Source organism: Mus musculus, chromosome 1, assembly GCF_000001635.26.
Source record: "Mus musculus strain C57BL/6J chromosome 1, GRCm38.p6 C57BL/6J".
In the NCBI taxonomy this organism is placed as follows: domain Eukaryota; kingdom Metazoa; phylum Chordata; class Mammalia; order Rodentia; family Muridae; genus Mus; species Mus musculus.
In genome coordinates this window covers 70,874,011-70,890,824 of record NC_000067.6, presented here as the reverse complement: position 1 = coordinate 70,890,824, position 16,814 = coordinate 70,874,011, and the positions used below count along the sequence as shown (strand labels likewise).

At 39.1% G+C, this 16,814-nt stretch overlaps 1 protein-coding gene and 1 long non-coding RNA gene across 12 annotated transcripts in view; one reads left to right on the top strand and one right to left on the bottom strand.

The window, feature by feature from the left end:
* Positions 1–16,814, top strand: part of Gm29906 — a 67,495-nt gene that overhangs the window by 27,685 nt on the left and 22,996 nt on the right. The gene's annotated exons all lie outside the window — the stretch shown is intronic.
* Vwc2l (von Willebrand factor C domain-containing protein 2-like) overlaps positions 1,887–16,814 on the bottom strand; it is a 163,500-nt gene continuing 148,572 nt past the window's right edge. The window contains exon 5 of one of the 4 annotated variants that reach the window (XM_006496063.4): positions 1,887–8,758. In XM_006496063.4, the coding sequence (XP_006496126.1) occupies positions 8,610–8,758 (149 nt within the window). In that variant the 3' untranslated portion in view covers positions 1,887–8,609. The remainder of the gene's footprint in view (positions 8,759–16,814) is intronic. The other 3 variants (NM_177164.3, NM_001310658.1, XR_373257.4) reach the window with 3 other exon arrangements.

The following is a 16,814-nucleotide window of genomic DNA, read 5'->3' as shown; positions in this document are numbered from 1 at the left end:
TTAGACTCCCCAACAGCTGGGCTTCCATCCCCCTCTTTAAGCCTCCTTTGCTCGTGTTCTCTGCCTCCCTCTGAAATCGATGGACCGCATGAGCCACAAATGATTAGGGATGGGAAATTAAATCTATGAACAAGCAGAACTAATGAAATGCTTCACAAGAAAGCAAAAGTTAGATAAGAATTATTGTTAGCTAGATGAGCATGTTCTCGCTAGGTAAAAAAGAGAGTAGAGTGTAAGAGATGGATGGAAATATCAAGATTTTTACCTTAATGACAGAATCATAAATCTTCCATAATATTTATAGCTTTTTACAATTCTATATATAGGCTTTTAGTATTTATACAGATACAAATATATATATATGCATACATACAGACATATATAGATATATATGTGCATATGTGCCAAAGACATCTTATCATTGCAATTTACACATTGCATGTCTCATATTTACATAGCCATCTAAACTGAAAAGTTATGTAGAAGATATGGTCTCATATATTTTCCATTATTCTCTTGTGAAACTATCACATGAGAAATATACATTGGGCATTGACTTCAAAACTAATCTCATGAATTGGCTGAGCAGGCAACCATCCTGATCCCTTTAAAAAGGAATCCTTGCTACACCACATATCTCTTGATTGTTTACTGATGCTTTAACAGGCTTCTCTCATCTTCCATTCCACAGCTGAACCTGGTAGTGCATAGAAGGCCCATTGATGAGTCCAGCAGTTAAAATACCACCAAAAGGAGAGAACTGTAAGCTGTAGAGATACACATGCAAACTCTGGGAAAATGCAGTACACTTGGTATCAGAGGGAGGCAGAGGAGAGAGAATCCCTCTGGTCAGTGAACTGACTATGGAAAAAATAGCTGATGTGACAAGACAAGGAATTCTTGCACACTATAGACATGACCCATTTTCCTCTTTTGATTAATTTCAAGACCCTGGCTTTGATCCAGGCACATGGTTAATGATTTGAATAGGTTTCATTGTCAGCAAGATGGGGTAGTTACATGTCCCAAGCATTGTTAGCAGAATCCCCCCTTACGTATTGAAAGAGGACACTGGTCACTTTCTTTATTCTTTATTTTCTAGTATATTCTTCTTGTAAAGCTCAAACACAAGTTCTATGTTCCAGAAAGCCTTGCCATGTGCCTAGGCCAGTATATGGCTATTATGTATGTCCACACTTAGAGCATGGCACTTCCCTCTCTACAGCTGCAATCTTGTATGCTTCTTGACAGTAGGAAGACAATATGCCACTCAATTCAACCACTGTCTGTTTTCCTACTGAAAAGCTGCTTAAAGACAAAGGAATAACTTTTTAATTAATATGACAAATAGAAAAAGACCAAATTGCAGCATTTGTCTCAGCTGCACTTTAACACAAAGCCCTAGGGAATGTAAGTAACAATTTTATTAATATAGTGTAATTTGTAAAGAAGTATGTCAGTTTTTCTGGATTAAGGATTAGTCTATATTTTTTTCTCGGCAGCACAGGTTTCTAATATTTGGATTATGGAATTACAAGGTAGAATGAACTTTTGAGTGATGGCTGAAAACGTATAGCAAACAATGACCTCTGAAAGGGACACCATCTCCAAAATGTAGGTGGTTGAAGGGAACTATAAGCTAACCAAACTGCATGCATGGTTACCTGTCCCTTGAGACGGTGGCTACTGGAAGCTGGAGATAGGCCTTTCAGCAAGATTAAAGAGATGCTATTAATTGCTATTGATCATGGGTCAACAAATTAAATTGCACCTGCAACTGCCTCTCCAGGTCTAAATGAGAAATGCCATTAATGGGTCTGGTTGACCCAGTGTTGTGATTAATTTAGTAGGAAATGAAACAACAATGAAAAGCATATTGTATGTGCTGTGTGTGTGTGTTTGTGTTTGTGTGTGTGTGTTTGTGTGCTCACATGCATGCATATTCTGTGTACATGTAGAAAGTTAGATATTTCAGAGACCTCATATTAAAAGGTTTTCTTGGGATCTAACTACCCCATTACCCCTATATGTTCCATAGAAAACCAAACCCAGATGGCCACAGTGGATATCTAAGTAATTCTCTTATTAGTCTGTCTATTTATTTAAAGGGGTTCATGTCAGGGTAAGGGATAGAAGCTATGGGTACTTTTATTTCACAGTATGCAGATATATTGTAATAAGAGCTTAACATTTGCAAAAAGAAAAAAACAATTAAAGAATTGTTTTCGTCTTACCTTCCAAATACAGACTCTTTTCAAAAATACATACATAAAAGTCCATCTGATCAGTAGTGATGTTGGCTATTCAAGTTGCAATTGCTCGAGTCAAGATAAAAGTAGGTTGGCAAACAGGTGTGGTGTCTGGGAGACAGATACATCTGTACTGGACTCTGAAGTACTAATATGTTACTAGCAACTTTGGCATAGTGTCCTAACATGATATCAGGTGCCACACCAAGTAAACTATAGGCTTCACATTATTGGTTGTTGTCATTGGAAATACCATCCTTCTAATGTCATGAGCCAGTGATGTGACTGACATCTTATTGGAGCCTCAGTGAAGTACTGTTGTCCTAACTGATGTGTTTGAGTCTCACTCACACTAAATTGGATTCTTGTTATTTCTTTACCAGGCTTCTGTAATTGTCTACCATTAGTGTCCCCACCTCTTTGGTCTCCAATCCATTCTTCACTCTGCTGTCACAATTGTCTGTGAGATATGAATATAACCATGCCACCTTCTTTCTCTTATTATTACAATGAATCTGCAAAGCCAATAAAAGGCAGGTTCAGTTTTCTTAGTATGGTTTTCCAGGTCTCGACAATTGAGTTTTTCTTCCCAGATGCATCTTTTAGTACATGCCTGCATCTGTAGCCTCATACTTGAATCATATCTAATTGCTTGTCACTCCCAAAACATACCATTCCTTTCCCCTAAATATATACATAAGTCATACCTAAGGTACAGTATCAAAATCCAGTATCACTTAATGATGGCAGATGATCTCCAATAGGACCTTCCAGGTTTTAATTTAAACTACTTCGTTGGACTCTTCTACTCAGTGCTTTCAACTCTGTGCTATGAAGACAGTTCTGCTTAGACATGTAAGCCCAGGAAAACCAAATGTTCTCTGGCTTCTGTGTTAGAGTCTGCAAAATGGCGATTCAGTCAATAATTTCATTATAGTCGTGAGGGTGACAGAAGTCACTGTCTTATGTATGGCATCTAATACCGTGTCTGACACACCAAGAAACTCAAGTAATAGCAGCTGAGTCTTATATTCTAGTTCCTCCTACTCCTGTTACTGTATGTGTTCATTTACTTGGAGAAAAAAAAAGGGTCTTTTATTGGAATACTTTTCAGCTTTAAATTAATTGTAATAGGGTAGCTGTTTGAAAGTGAGTCTACTCAAAGCCTATTTGTAGTGGGGGTATGGGAGATATTTAGCATTTGAAATGGAAAGAATAAGAAAAAAAAATCAAAACAAAACTCATGTCATAGCCACTACTGAAAGCATTTGTAATAGAAAGTAAATGGAACCTTTAAAATTCAGCGGTAGAAATTCTAAGGAGTTCACGTAGGAAGAGGAGAGGAGGGGTGGGCCTATGCATGTGTGCTTGTGTGGAGACACACTGGATTTCAGTCCATGTGTAGGTTGTGTCTATAAGTCAATTCAGGTTTTTTCCTTATTGTCCCCTGTTTATTGCATCTGGTTTTATCAGGTTAGACCAGTCAGCCCACAAACCCTGGCGCTTCTCCTGTTTCACTTCCCATCCTCAGGGCTGCCATGCCCAGGTTCTTACCTGAGTGATGGGGATCTGAGCCCAGGACTCCTGTGTATGTGGCAAACACTTTACTCCTGGAGCTTTTCCCTATCCCCCAGTTCAACTTACTTAACTTTTATAAATAGTCTGTCTTCTCGGTGCATAACCTTGATCGTGGAGCCTCAGGATCCCAAAACAGGATGTTTTGGGTGTCAATCTGATGCATATAAAAAAATGCGGTCAGCAAGCACAGGTGAGTTTGACGAGTCAGCGATAACATTTTGCCTTTCAAAATCATGACGATACTTTTTAAACGAAGAGTACTATTCTCAACACACATCTTCAAATGGCATCGACAGACCTGAGCCTTGGTTCATAGTTCTCTGCTTCTCAAGGGTCTGCTGTATGAAACTTTGAGGACTCAGGGACTAGAAAGTTCAATGTATGCAAGGAAGTCTAATTTTGTTTTATGAAAACCTTGGTAGGATACAGATGTGTCTTTATGTGCTTAGGGACACAATGCTGATGTTTTCTGAGTGGGTATTTCCCCCCATTCTCTAGTAATGTAGAAAGTGATGGTAGTTATAATAATATAATATTGTTCACATAACTTTGCATTAGGCAGTGGGTTTGTCTCAAGGAGCATGACAATAACATTTCATTACGACTCCTGTAGAGGGTTTGTGTACAAAGAAGACAAAGAGGTACGTGCTCTGGGTACTGGATGCCAGCAGTAATGTTTACTCTGGACCTGATTCTGTTGCTTCTTGAAAGTCAATTGGTGAAGTCGAACATGGGTATTGAAAGAATAATATTCTCAGTAAAAATTTTCAAATAACAACAGACGCAGGGGTCTTGTCAGAGTTTTTTAGCTGTGGCTGGCAAGGTTTAAATCTGTATTTCAGATTTAAAAGGCACATCAACCAAATATAAGACCATTTTGGATTATAAAAACACATTTTCTTCTTACATGTTTTTTTTTAAATCTTTTTTAATATGGACTGCATATTGGATAGTCCTAAGGTTACTAATTTTGCTGGGCTTGATAATATAACAATACAGTTTTGTAAGAAAATACCACCTTTAAAAAAGATGATTATGTTATTTCAGAGATGAATGGGTATATGCTCGATATCATGGATAGAAATTAGTAGGTTCGCTATTCTGCAAAATCTTAGTAACTACTGGATTGGGACAATGAGGAAGTAGAGGACCCTCATACTATTTTATTGACTATTTGAAAATTTTTATAATCCATTTCTGCATGGCCACTTTCCATATCATGATGTCAAGCAAACCAGCCAAAGCACTAGTCTCTTTGCATTTTGGTGTTCTCTGTAGTAAAACACAGGCAAGATTCCTTCCTCATAGGGCTGTTTGAAGACTGACCATGAGGCTGCAGTCTTTGAGGCCAGCAGTGTGTGTGGCATTCCTGAGCACTCACACACTGTAGCGCTGAGTAAGTGTGGAGAGAGAGAGAAGGTTTGTCCCTACCATTTAAAGAACCCTCACTTGCAGTTTATTTGAGTCTCGATTTCTGACACACCCCAGATCAGCCTCATATTTTGAAAAATGAAAAATGCACACAGGTCAATACCAAAGTATTGACTAAGGGGTAGAGAAAGGAGAAACCTGGGAAGTAACATATACCACAAACAATGTTCACTGGTTAACACACTTTATATTTAACAAAATAATTTTTTAATAATATATTCTTTTACACATCAAATATTGTTGCTAGAATCCCTTTTTGTACAGTTTAGTATTTAGTGGTTTTTTTGTTTTGTTTTGTCTCTCTCTCTCACTAGTTTTCAGGCACACCATTTTTCAAAGGTTTTAGAAACTGAATCAGTTTAACAGGCATTAGCTGACAAACCAGATACTGATCCCTTATTTAAACATAGTTGAATTTAAAGCCGAGAGCCAAAGGCAGAGGAGAAATGGTAACAGAGGTAACTGTGGCTGCAATCAAAGCCTTAAAAAGAAACAACAATAATAAAATGGTTAGATCAGAAGAACTCTGATGTCTGAGCTTGGAAAGAATTTCTCAGTGACCTGGTAGTAGGAAATTGTTGAATGTTTATCCATTTATGAGAAATCCTGCCACAGAAATTCTGCTTTGTCTCTTCCTAAAGGTGGGAAAACATTGGTGCTTCGGAGTGATAAAGGACATGCTGTAGTGAAACTGAACAACCAAAAGAACATAACAAACACACAAAAGAAACCAAGCCCAAACCTGACACAAACAATGATAAAAATCCCCTTCTCAAGTTTGTCACAGAGGCCACTATTGATCCGCTGGCAGCTGCGAACTGTCTGAAGAGTCTTGATGGTTGTTACACTCTAGCCTACCGAATCCTTGCTGGGAATGTCAGTGGGCTCAGACTTTGATGCAAAATCTCTGTATCTTCCCTTCCAAGCTGCACATCCCATCTCTAACAAGGACGTAGTAGCTCCTTAATAATAGAGAAGGGTCTAGGCTACATGGCTCTCTCTAGTAGCGATATTTTTCTCAGTTTTAAACCTTATTCCTGTCATTTATTATAATAATAATTAATATTATTATTTCTTTCCAAGAATGTGAGTTTTTGGAACTGGCATTAGGCAACCTCAGGGCAAAGAAAACTGTATAGTACAACTCTGTCTAGACATGGACTGAAGTATGGAGTGCCTTTGCTTTTGAGTGTAGGCATAAATCATGCAGAATTGCTCATGAATGATTCATGGCTGTCTCTATGATGTATCCATAGTGGGAACTGAAAGGCACCAACCTCGCAGCAAATTGGTGTTCTAAAGGAAGGCGGCTGGGTGTTCTTCCTCGGATGGCACCAGGATGGTTATTTGTATCATAACACAAGCACACTGTGTGTAAAAAGTGTCAGGTCTGGCTCGTCAGCACATTAATTTTGGAAATGACAACTCTTTCTTGATGACAGGCAGTGCTTCCAGGAAGGAGAGGCTGACAATTTTGAATGAGAAAACTAATTTATGAGACTAAAGAAACTGGTGTCCGGAGAGTGGGTGTTAGAAACACCACTTGACAGGGAGGAGACTGACCCTTGGAGTTACTGTTTGTGCATGATCCAAAGGGCTCAAGGGCTCAACAAAGCCATATGTGGGCAGTCGAAGCTGCCCAGATCATTATATGGCACACATGATATAGCTGCATGACACAGCTCCTTAGCCAGGTGACATTTTGTTCCCTAGCCACACCCGTTGATGACTTTAGGCTATGTCTGGGGACATTTGGTTGATATAACTAGTTGGGTATTCCTGCTACCTAGGGCATGAAATCTAAGAATGTCGCTTAGTATCATAAGAGCGGGCAGCACACTCCCTACCAATCTAGCCCCAAATATCAGAAACTGACACTGAGATATCTTTCTATGCAATGCGATCCTTCACAGAAGCCACATGAAGTGTATATTACGGGTGGGAGCCGAAAACAGGAAAAAGAAAGACAACTGGAGATGAAGAAAACTTTGAAGTTTCCTAAGGATCTTATCAAATCTGCACCAAGGTTTTTAGGACAGAGAGTGAACTAGGCCATGTGGTCTCAGAGCTGGGAATTTTGCACTTGACTAGAGGTGGCATCAGATACCCTGTGTATTTCTTTTATTATTAATATTTTCCATTATTAGACTAGCAGCATTACCAGGGCAACCTTGAGACGCTTCAAAAGTTCTCTTTAATCGTTTAGTATCTATTATATATACATTAAAAAAATGTTCAACTAATGAAATTGTATTGTGCAAGACTCACTCTACCCTAATCTTTAATTTACATCAGCACTTAAGGTGGAAAGAGTGTCCTGAATCTGGATTTTAGATTTAGGGCTGAGTGGTTGTTACTGTAACATGGAAAACACAGTCCTGAACCATAAAAACTGCTGTGGCTTTCAGCCAAACTGGTACTTGAAAGTCAGAAATGTTTAGAAAGATTGATTCACAGTGGGGCTACTCACCCTGGTTCTGGTATTTATATCGCCCGATGACAAGGTGGGCTTTGCTGTGTGTTTAATTATAAACCAGACTCAAGGCTGGCATCATGAAGAAGTCCGATGATTAAATGCTACAGTTTTAAATACCTGTCTCTGTGGGTTCTTGGGTCAACACATGGTGTTCTCGCTCACCTACTTGGTTCTGATAGGCAGTTTCAAAATTTTATGTGTAAAATGCGTGGTCTGTAAGAATCAACAGTGAGCCCCAACATATTGGTCAAAATACCCATTCCTTACCTGATTGTCAGAGGGCCCAGTTTACCTTTCTATTTGTTAGCCTACAAACATAACTACCCCCAAGAGAGCCAAGACTTGGATACTCTTCAATCTTCCCCCTCTGGAAGGATATTTTCCCACAAAGTTTCTTTATCAAACACTTCTCATGAAAACACAAAACTTTACCATGTAGTCCAATCTGACCCCTTTAGATTCCAAAGGTAGAAAACATACAATAGAGAAATGTAGGGTGCACATCAGAGGAAAGATGGAGTAAATCAAGGGATGTGAGGCGGCAGGTCAGAGACATCACCTGGGAAGGAGCCTGTCCAAGGCTGTTTTCTTTCTTTCTTGTCCAAGAAAGCTTGGTTGTCTAGTTACCATCAAGCATTGGCAATTACAAAAGTGGTGTAGATAGCTATATGCTATGTATATTTTATATAGCAAGAGAAAGAGAGAGAGATTTCCTCTTCGTAAAATATTCACTTTTGTCAACCCCAGAAGGTTTTGCTGGTGACCCTGTTGTAGCTGGCAGGGGTTGGTTTGCTCATTCTGTTGAGCGCGATACATGTGCAGTGTAGAAGCCATAGCATCCCCTCCTAGAACAAGTCACTGGTCGGGAATCTACCCTACACAGTCTGCTTGCCTTGGCATTCGCGCTTTGAACACTGAGCAGGTTTCCACCAGTCCCCGTTGTGACAGTGACAGATGTTACAGTCGTCCACTTTCACTTCAATGCCAGCTGGAATTATTGTAGTTCCTGCAAAGCAGTTTGGACCTGGAACACACACATGTATTAGTTAGTGCATTAAATCTGAGAGCCTCCCCTCTACTCTCTTGTACTGCTTCCCAAGAACAGGCCCATTGCAAACCATGAATGAGAAGGGCAGGCTATGCCAACAGCTTGTCATCAAGGAGTTTCTAGTCAACTTCTTCAGATTCAAGCTTTCAACCCGATGATCTTAAGCACACAGTTTATATTTCCTATGTATATCACACTGAGAGAGAGAGAGAGACAGAGAGAGAGAGAGAGACAGAGAGAGACAGAGACAGAGAAGGAGAAGGAGACAGAAAAGGAGGGAGGGAGGGAAGAAAGGAGGGAGGAAAGGAGGGAGGAAGGAAAGAAGGAAAGGAGGGAGGGATGGAGGGAGGGAGAGAGGGAGGGAGAAAGGGAAAGACAGAGAGATGGAAGGACAGACTGCTTATTGTCTGCTTACTGATTACATTATGGATTAAACTTTATTTGCTTTGTTCTCTGGATATAAAGGTGGTGAAGTGTCTCATGAATGGAGGATTGGCACGCTTGGCCTCACATTGTCATGTGTACCCATGGTGGGTTCTCTCCCTTCATGTGAAAGGTACGCAGCAATGAACTTGCTCACTCCCCAGATCCTGCCCGGTTCCAGGAATCCCCAGCTTCTTTCTTGATAACAATGAATAATTCATGGATGGATGATTTATTCATGTCCCCAAACAAGCTTTGTTAGAGGTTCATTTGATTTTTATAAATGGAGTTCCTTTAATCTGTTGGCTATCTTTTTTTTTCTTTCCTCTTTCTTTCTTTCTTTCTTTCTTTCTTTCTTTCTTTCTTTCTTTCTTTCTTTCTTTCTTTCTTTCTTTCTTTCTTTCTTTCTTTTTAAAGGAATGACCCAAATGTCAGCAGGAATTTTATTTTACCTTTTCAGGTTCCGAAAAGGTTTACAGCAGATGACCCCTGCTCACTCTAAGTGGATGCAGTGTGTTTGTGTCTGTCTGTCTGTCTGATGAACCAATTTAATTTACTTTTTTTTTTTTTTTTTTTTTTTTTTTTTTTTTTTTAGTTCTTGTCTCTCGTCCCTCTATCCTTTGGTTTTTTTTGTTTGTTTGTTTGTTTGTTTGTTTGTTTGTTTTTTTTTGAGTTATTTAGTTTCTCACATTTTAATTTTAATTTTTATTCCTCATATAAGAATCCTAATACTCCACATGGTTATTTGCGAAGTTGAAACTGAATTAAAAATGTCTTCCCAAGGCATGGTGGATTGCAGAAGGATGGTACAAATTATTGGATTTTAGGAGTTATTTGTTGTTGACTCGAAGAGCCCATTTGGGTAAAGAAGGGAGTGCTGGGTTGTGTCCAGTGAGGATTTGCTAAGCCATCAGTTTTGGCTACTGGCCACAGTCACTAACTCAGTGGCAATCTGGTGACTTGTTGTTGTCAATGTCCTGCTTTCACTTTCTCAACAGTTGCCCAGAGTGTATAAGACTCTCTCTACTGCCAAACAAATGAAATCAGAGGCTATTTGTAGTGCAGTTCATGAGTGGAGGCTTACTTTTGAAAAAATTATAACTACAAGGTTATGATGTATATTTGTCAAGAAAGAAGTAGGATACTATAGCTGTAATACCCTTTCTTTTAGAGCTTCTCACTGTGTACACCACACCAACAGTATTTGTGTTCGCATGCCTTTCCTTCAATCCGCTGCAAGCATCTAGGGTACATGCCTGAACATGGGGGAGCTATCGAGAGCAGGGGTGATGGATCAGGTGAAGTCTGGTGATAATTAAGTATTGTATGATTTTCTGCCTTTACTCAGGAGGCCGATTCTTGTGCTGATTCTATGATAAGGTGATAAGTTCTTGGCCATCTTCAACTTCTGATTATTTCACAATCATAGTATTAGTTGTATATATCTGAGGGTTTAAGAAATTAGTTGGTGGACCAGACTACCCATGTGACTACCGTTCTAGGGGTCTTCAACACCAAACCATGAGTTTCTTCTGAACCCAGAACCAAGGGTTCTTTGGAAAACTTGACTTGAAGGAAGTCCCACAGTGTGGATATTCTCTCATGCCTGTTGCTCAGACCTGTTTTCTGACAGACACCTGCAAACCCAACCAATGTCTTGTGAGGACCCTCATAGTTTCAAAAACATTACTAGATCTGACCTACACTGCCAGTCTGCAGTCAGCCAGAAGATTGAAGCTTTCCCCCTCTGCCCAACCAAGACTTTCATTCTAAACATATATTTAAACTGTTCTAGAAGGGGAAGAAAACAATTTAAATCATCTCTTAAAAACAAAGATATGCACTCAACAGGAAGACTATTAACTAGTAGGAATTTTCACTGTTCTCTAGAGGATGTGGAAATGTGATGTCTTCCTCCCTCCCCACCACGTGTGTGTGTGTGTGTGTGTGTGTGTGTGTGTGTGTGTGTGCTGAACTCACATGCGTGCCCACTGAGATATACTGCTCTTTCCCAAAATGCTAGAAATATTCACTGATACCATAACAGAAAGCAGATAGAATGTATGAGAAGAGACTCCTTGCAAGTCATTGTGTATATCTGGAAGGGATAGTTTGCTACAGGTCTGTTTTGTATTTGCTTCTTGTTGACTATGTCAGGAGCATGTTGTGATCGCCGTGCATTTGATTAACCTCTATCCATCTTTTCTTAAGAGTCACTTAGAATTTGCTGCACTTTCAGCCCAAGAAATATTAATTATATTGATGGATTGAACACAAATGAAGGATCTTTTACATGTGCCAAGACTGGCCAAATCCATTGCCTGTGAATGATATAGTGAGTGTTCCGCTGTCTACCTAATGGCTGGAGGCATTTTGCAGAATACAGCATTCTTGTTTGATCTCCTTAACTTTTGTGCTACAGGGATTTTATTGGTCTTGTTCATTGATTCTCAAATGTGACCATAACAAGTCTCAAGTTTGCTGTTAAAAGTCATATACTTAAGAGCAATTTAGGTAATTGTCAGTAGAATGGTTGGCACTATTTTAAAAATGTTCCAGTTTTAGCTTGTCCCCAATACTGGAGCAGTAAGTGCTAATTTTCTTTGAGCATGTGACTGTTCCCCTTGCGTTCTTTACGTAGGCCATCTTCCTTGCTTGAGTTCCTTACGTAGGCCATCTTCCTTGCTTCTACCTATCAGCCTCCTATTTGGAGGTTGCTCTCATTTTTACTTTGTCTATATGAAGGGATAAATTGCTCAGAAGAACAAGTTGCTATTGCAAACTTTATATGCCCCAGTGCAGGGGAATGCCAGGGCCAAGAAGAGGGAGTGGGTGGGTAGGGCAGCAGGGCGGGGGGAGGGTATATGGAACTTTTGGGATAGCATTTGAAATGTATATAAAGAAAATATCTAATAAAAAAATAAATATCTTAAAAAAAAGAAGACCAAGTTCGATGACAAAGCAACATATTTGAATGTGTAGGACTTGGAGAAACTCCAGAAGGAATGAATGAAAATGGTTAAACTGAAGGTTGGGAGAAGGAGAAGATAAAGGAAGAGTCCAACAACTCTTAGAGAGTGGTGGCTTAAGAGAAGAAAGGTGGCCAACTGGTCACTCATTCTACAATCTAGCCTAATAGATGTCACAGCCAGAACTATAGTATAGAAATAGTCACTTACAGATGGAAACATATGGAGATCATTTGTTGAACTCTTACTTTACCCTGGAATGTGTCTTATACTGTTTTTGCAATAATCTAGAGAAGGCCCATGATCTTCCTCACATGACATTGAGCTTCAGAGAGAGAAAGTGACTAGCCAGACGTTACATACCCAGAATGTGGTATCACTGAGGTATGAATTAAAATCTCTATGGCCTATAAGAGGTTTCTAGTTGTTCATAAAAACAAGTTGTCTTCTAAAAGTGCATTCTCACTGTTTGTTTGTTTTCCTAGATTCTGAGCTTCTAATGAAAACGTAGAAATCTAGCCTGCTTGGGTATTGCAGATGCATACGGAGGCAGGAAATAGGATATGGACAGAAGGAAGCGAGATTGTTTTTCTTCAGATCATTATTTATTTACTGGTTTTATGTTGTATATTCAAATAGTTTCTAACAAGCATACTTTGTTTACAAACTAGAGAAAGTCTTCTGTGGAGAAGATGTGTGGGCTGTGGGGCTTTTCTCAAGGTAGCACTGGAGTTTCCACTGGTGCTGTATCCACAGCAGAAAAAAAAACCCATAAAGAAAATTATGATTAGGATTATGGTTAGGAGGGGCTCATATTTTGTGTCTGTGAATTATCATGCATGTGATGTCTGGAAAATACTTTGTTATCCAAATACAAATGGGAGACCCACATGATACAGACTCAGAATGGACTCAACATTTTTGAGAATGTGATAGAATTGGAAATTGGATTCTTTGCTTAGATTAGGAGCTAGGAGGAAAGAAGGGGAAGTGAGAAGGTTGAACCGTGGGGAGATTTTCCCAATGAGACAGAGGAATATTCTCCTCTACTATTTTACAATTCTTTGAGCATTTATTTTGCATATCTATAAAACAAAACCTAGCTTAATTTTCCCAGTCAAAATCATTCCAGAGAAACCTTATAAAGAAGGGAGAGATAAGTGTGAAACTGAAACTCTCTGGAGCTATAGCTGAGGGAAGCCAAGCACTCTATCTTTTGGGTGACACTTCCTCCCAGCTTCTCATCCCAGCCTCTCCAAGGAACCACTAGACACACATATAGAATATCTTGTGCAAAAATAAAAGGGAGCAACAATTACTTTTCCTTAATATCTCTTAATATCAATGGACTCAATTCCCCAATAAAAAGACATAGACTAACAGACTGGCTACACAAACAGGACCCAACATTCTGCTGCTTACAGGAAACCCATCTCAGGGAAAAAGACAGACACTACCTCAGAGTGAAAGGCTGGAAAACAATTTTCCAAGCAAATGGACTGAAGAAACAAGCTGGAGTAGCCATTTTAATATCGGATAAAATCGACTTCCAACCCAAAGTTATCAAAAAAGACAAGGAGGGACACTTCATACTCATCAAAGGTAAAATCCTCCAAGAGGAACTCTCAATTCTGAATATCTACGCACCAAATGCAAGGGCAGCCACATTCATTAGAGACACTTTAGTAAAGCTCAAAGCATACATTGCACCTCACACAATAATAGTGGGAGACTTCAACACACCACTTTCTTCAAAGGACAGATCGTGGAAACAGAAACTAAACAGGGACACAGTGAAACTAACAGAAGTTATGAAACAAATGGACCTGACAGATATCTACAGAACATTTTATCCTAAAACAAAAGGATATACCTTCTTCTCAGCACCTCACGGGACCTTCTCCAAAATTGACCATATAATTGGTCACAAAACAGGCCTCAATAGATACAAAAATATTGAAATTGTCCCATGTATCCTATCAGACCACCATGGCCTAAGACTGATCTTCAATAACAACATAAATAATGGAAAGCCAGCATTCACGTGGAAACTGAATAACACTCTTCTCAATGATACCTTGGTCAAGGAAGGAATAAAGAAAGAAATTAAAGACTTTTTAGAGTTTAATGAAAATGAAGCCACAACGTACCCAAACCTATGGGACACAATGAAAGCATTTCTAAGAGGGAAACTCATAGCGCTGAGTGCCTCCAAGAAGAAACGGGAGACAGCACATACTAGCAGCTTGACAACACATCTAAAAGCCCTAGAAAAAAAGGAAGCAAATTCACCCAAGAGGAGTAGACGGCAGGAAATAATCAAACTCAGGGGTGAAATCAACCAAGTGGAAACAAGAAGAACTATTCAAAGAATTAACCAAACGAGGAGTTGGTTCTTTGAGAAAATCAACAAGATAGATAAACCCTTAGCTAGACTCACTAAAGGGCACAGGGACAAAATCCTAATTAACAAAATCAGAAATGAAAAGGGAGACATAACAACAGATCCTGAAGAAATCCAAAACACCATCAGATCCTTCTACAAAAGGCTATACTCAACAAAACTGGAAAACCTGGACGAAATGGACAAATTTCTGGACAGATACCAGGTACCAAAGTTGAATCAGGATCAAGTTGACCATCTAAACAGTCCCATATCACCTAAAGAAATAGAAGCAGTTATTAATAGTCTCCCAACCAAAAAAAGCCCAGGACCAGATGGGTTTAGTGCAGAGTTCTATCAGACCTTCAAAGAAGATCTAATTCCAATTCTGCACAAACTATTTCACAAAATAGAAGTAGAAGGTACTCTACCCAACTCATTTTATGAAGCCACTATTACTCTGATACCTAAACCACAGAAAGATCCAACAAAGATAGAGAACTTCAGACCAATTTCTCTTATGAATATCGATGCAAAAATCCTCAATAAAATTCTCGCTAACCGAATCCAAGAACACATTAAAGCAATCATCCATCCTGACCAAGTAGGTTTTATTCCAGGGATGCAGGGATGGTTTAATATACGAAAATCCATCAATGTAATCCATTATATAAACAAACTCAAAGACAAAAACCACATGATCATCTCGTTAGATGCAGAAAAAGCATTTGACAAGATCCAACACCCATTCATGATAAAAGTTTTGGAAAGATCAGGAATTCAAGGCCCATACCTAAACATGATAAAAGCAATCTACAGCAAACCAGTAGCCAACATCAAAGTAAATGGAGAGAAGCTGGAAGCAATCCCACTAAAATCAGGGACTAGACAAGGCTGCCCACTTTCTCCCTACCTTTTCAACATAGTACTTGAAGTATTAGCCAGAGCAATTCGACAACAAAAGGAGATCAAGGGGATACAAATTGGAAAAGAGGAAGTCAAAATATCACTTTTTGCAGATGATATGATAGTATATATAAGTGACCCTAAAAATTCTACCAGAGAACTCCTAAACCTGATAAACAGCTTCGGTGAAGTAGCTGGATATAAAATTAACTCAAACAAGTCAATGGCCTTTCTCTACACAAAGAATAAACAGGCTGAGAAAGAAATTAGGGAAACAACACCCTTCTCAATAGTCACAAATAATATAAAATATCTTGGCGTGACTCTAACTAAGGAGGTGAAAGATCTGTATGATAAAAACTTCAAATCTCTGAAGAAAGAAATTAAAGAAGATCTCAGAAGATGGAAAGATCTCCCATGCTCATGGATTGGCAGGATCAACATTGTAAAAATGGCTATCTTGCCAAAAGCAATCTACAGATTCAATGCAATCCCCATCAAAATTCCAACTCAATTCTTCAACGAATTGGAAGGAGCAATTTGCAAATTTGTCTGGAATAACAAAAAACCTAGGATAGCAAAAAGTCTTCTCAAGGATAAAAGAACTTCTGGCGGAATCACCATGCCAGACCTAAAGCTTTACTACAGAGCAATTGTAATAAAAACTGCATGGTACTGGTATAGAGACAGACAAGTAGACCAATGGAATAGAATTGAAGATCCAGAAATGAACCCACACACCTATGGTCACTTGATCTTCGACAAGGGAGCTAAAACCATCCAGTGGAAGAAAGACAGCATTTTCAACAATTGGTGCTGGCACAACTGGTTGTTATCGTGTAGAAGAATGCGAATCGATCCATACTTATCTCCTTGTACTAAGGTCAAATCTAAGTGGATCAAGGAACTTCACATAAAACCAGAGACACTGAAACTTATAGAGGAGAAAGTGGGGAAAAGCCTTGAAGATATGGGCACAGGGGAAAAATTCCTGAACAGAACAGCAATGGCTTGTGCTGTAAGATCGAGAATCGACAAATGGGACCTAATGAAACTCCAAAGTTTCTGCAAGGCAAAAGACACCGTCAATAAGACAAAAAGACCACCAACAGATTGGGAAAGGATCTTTACCTATCCTAAATCAGATAGGGGATTAATATCCAACATATATAAAGAACTCAAGAAGGTGGACTTCAGAAAATCAAATAACCCCATTAAAAAATGGGGCTCAGAACTGAACAAAGAATTCTCACGTGAGGAATACCGAATGGCAGAGAAGCACTTGAAAAAATGTTCAACATCCTTAATCATCAGGGAAATGCAAATCAAAACAACCCTGAGATTCCACCTC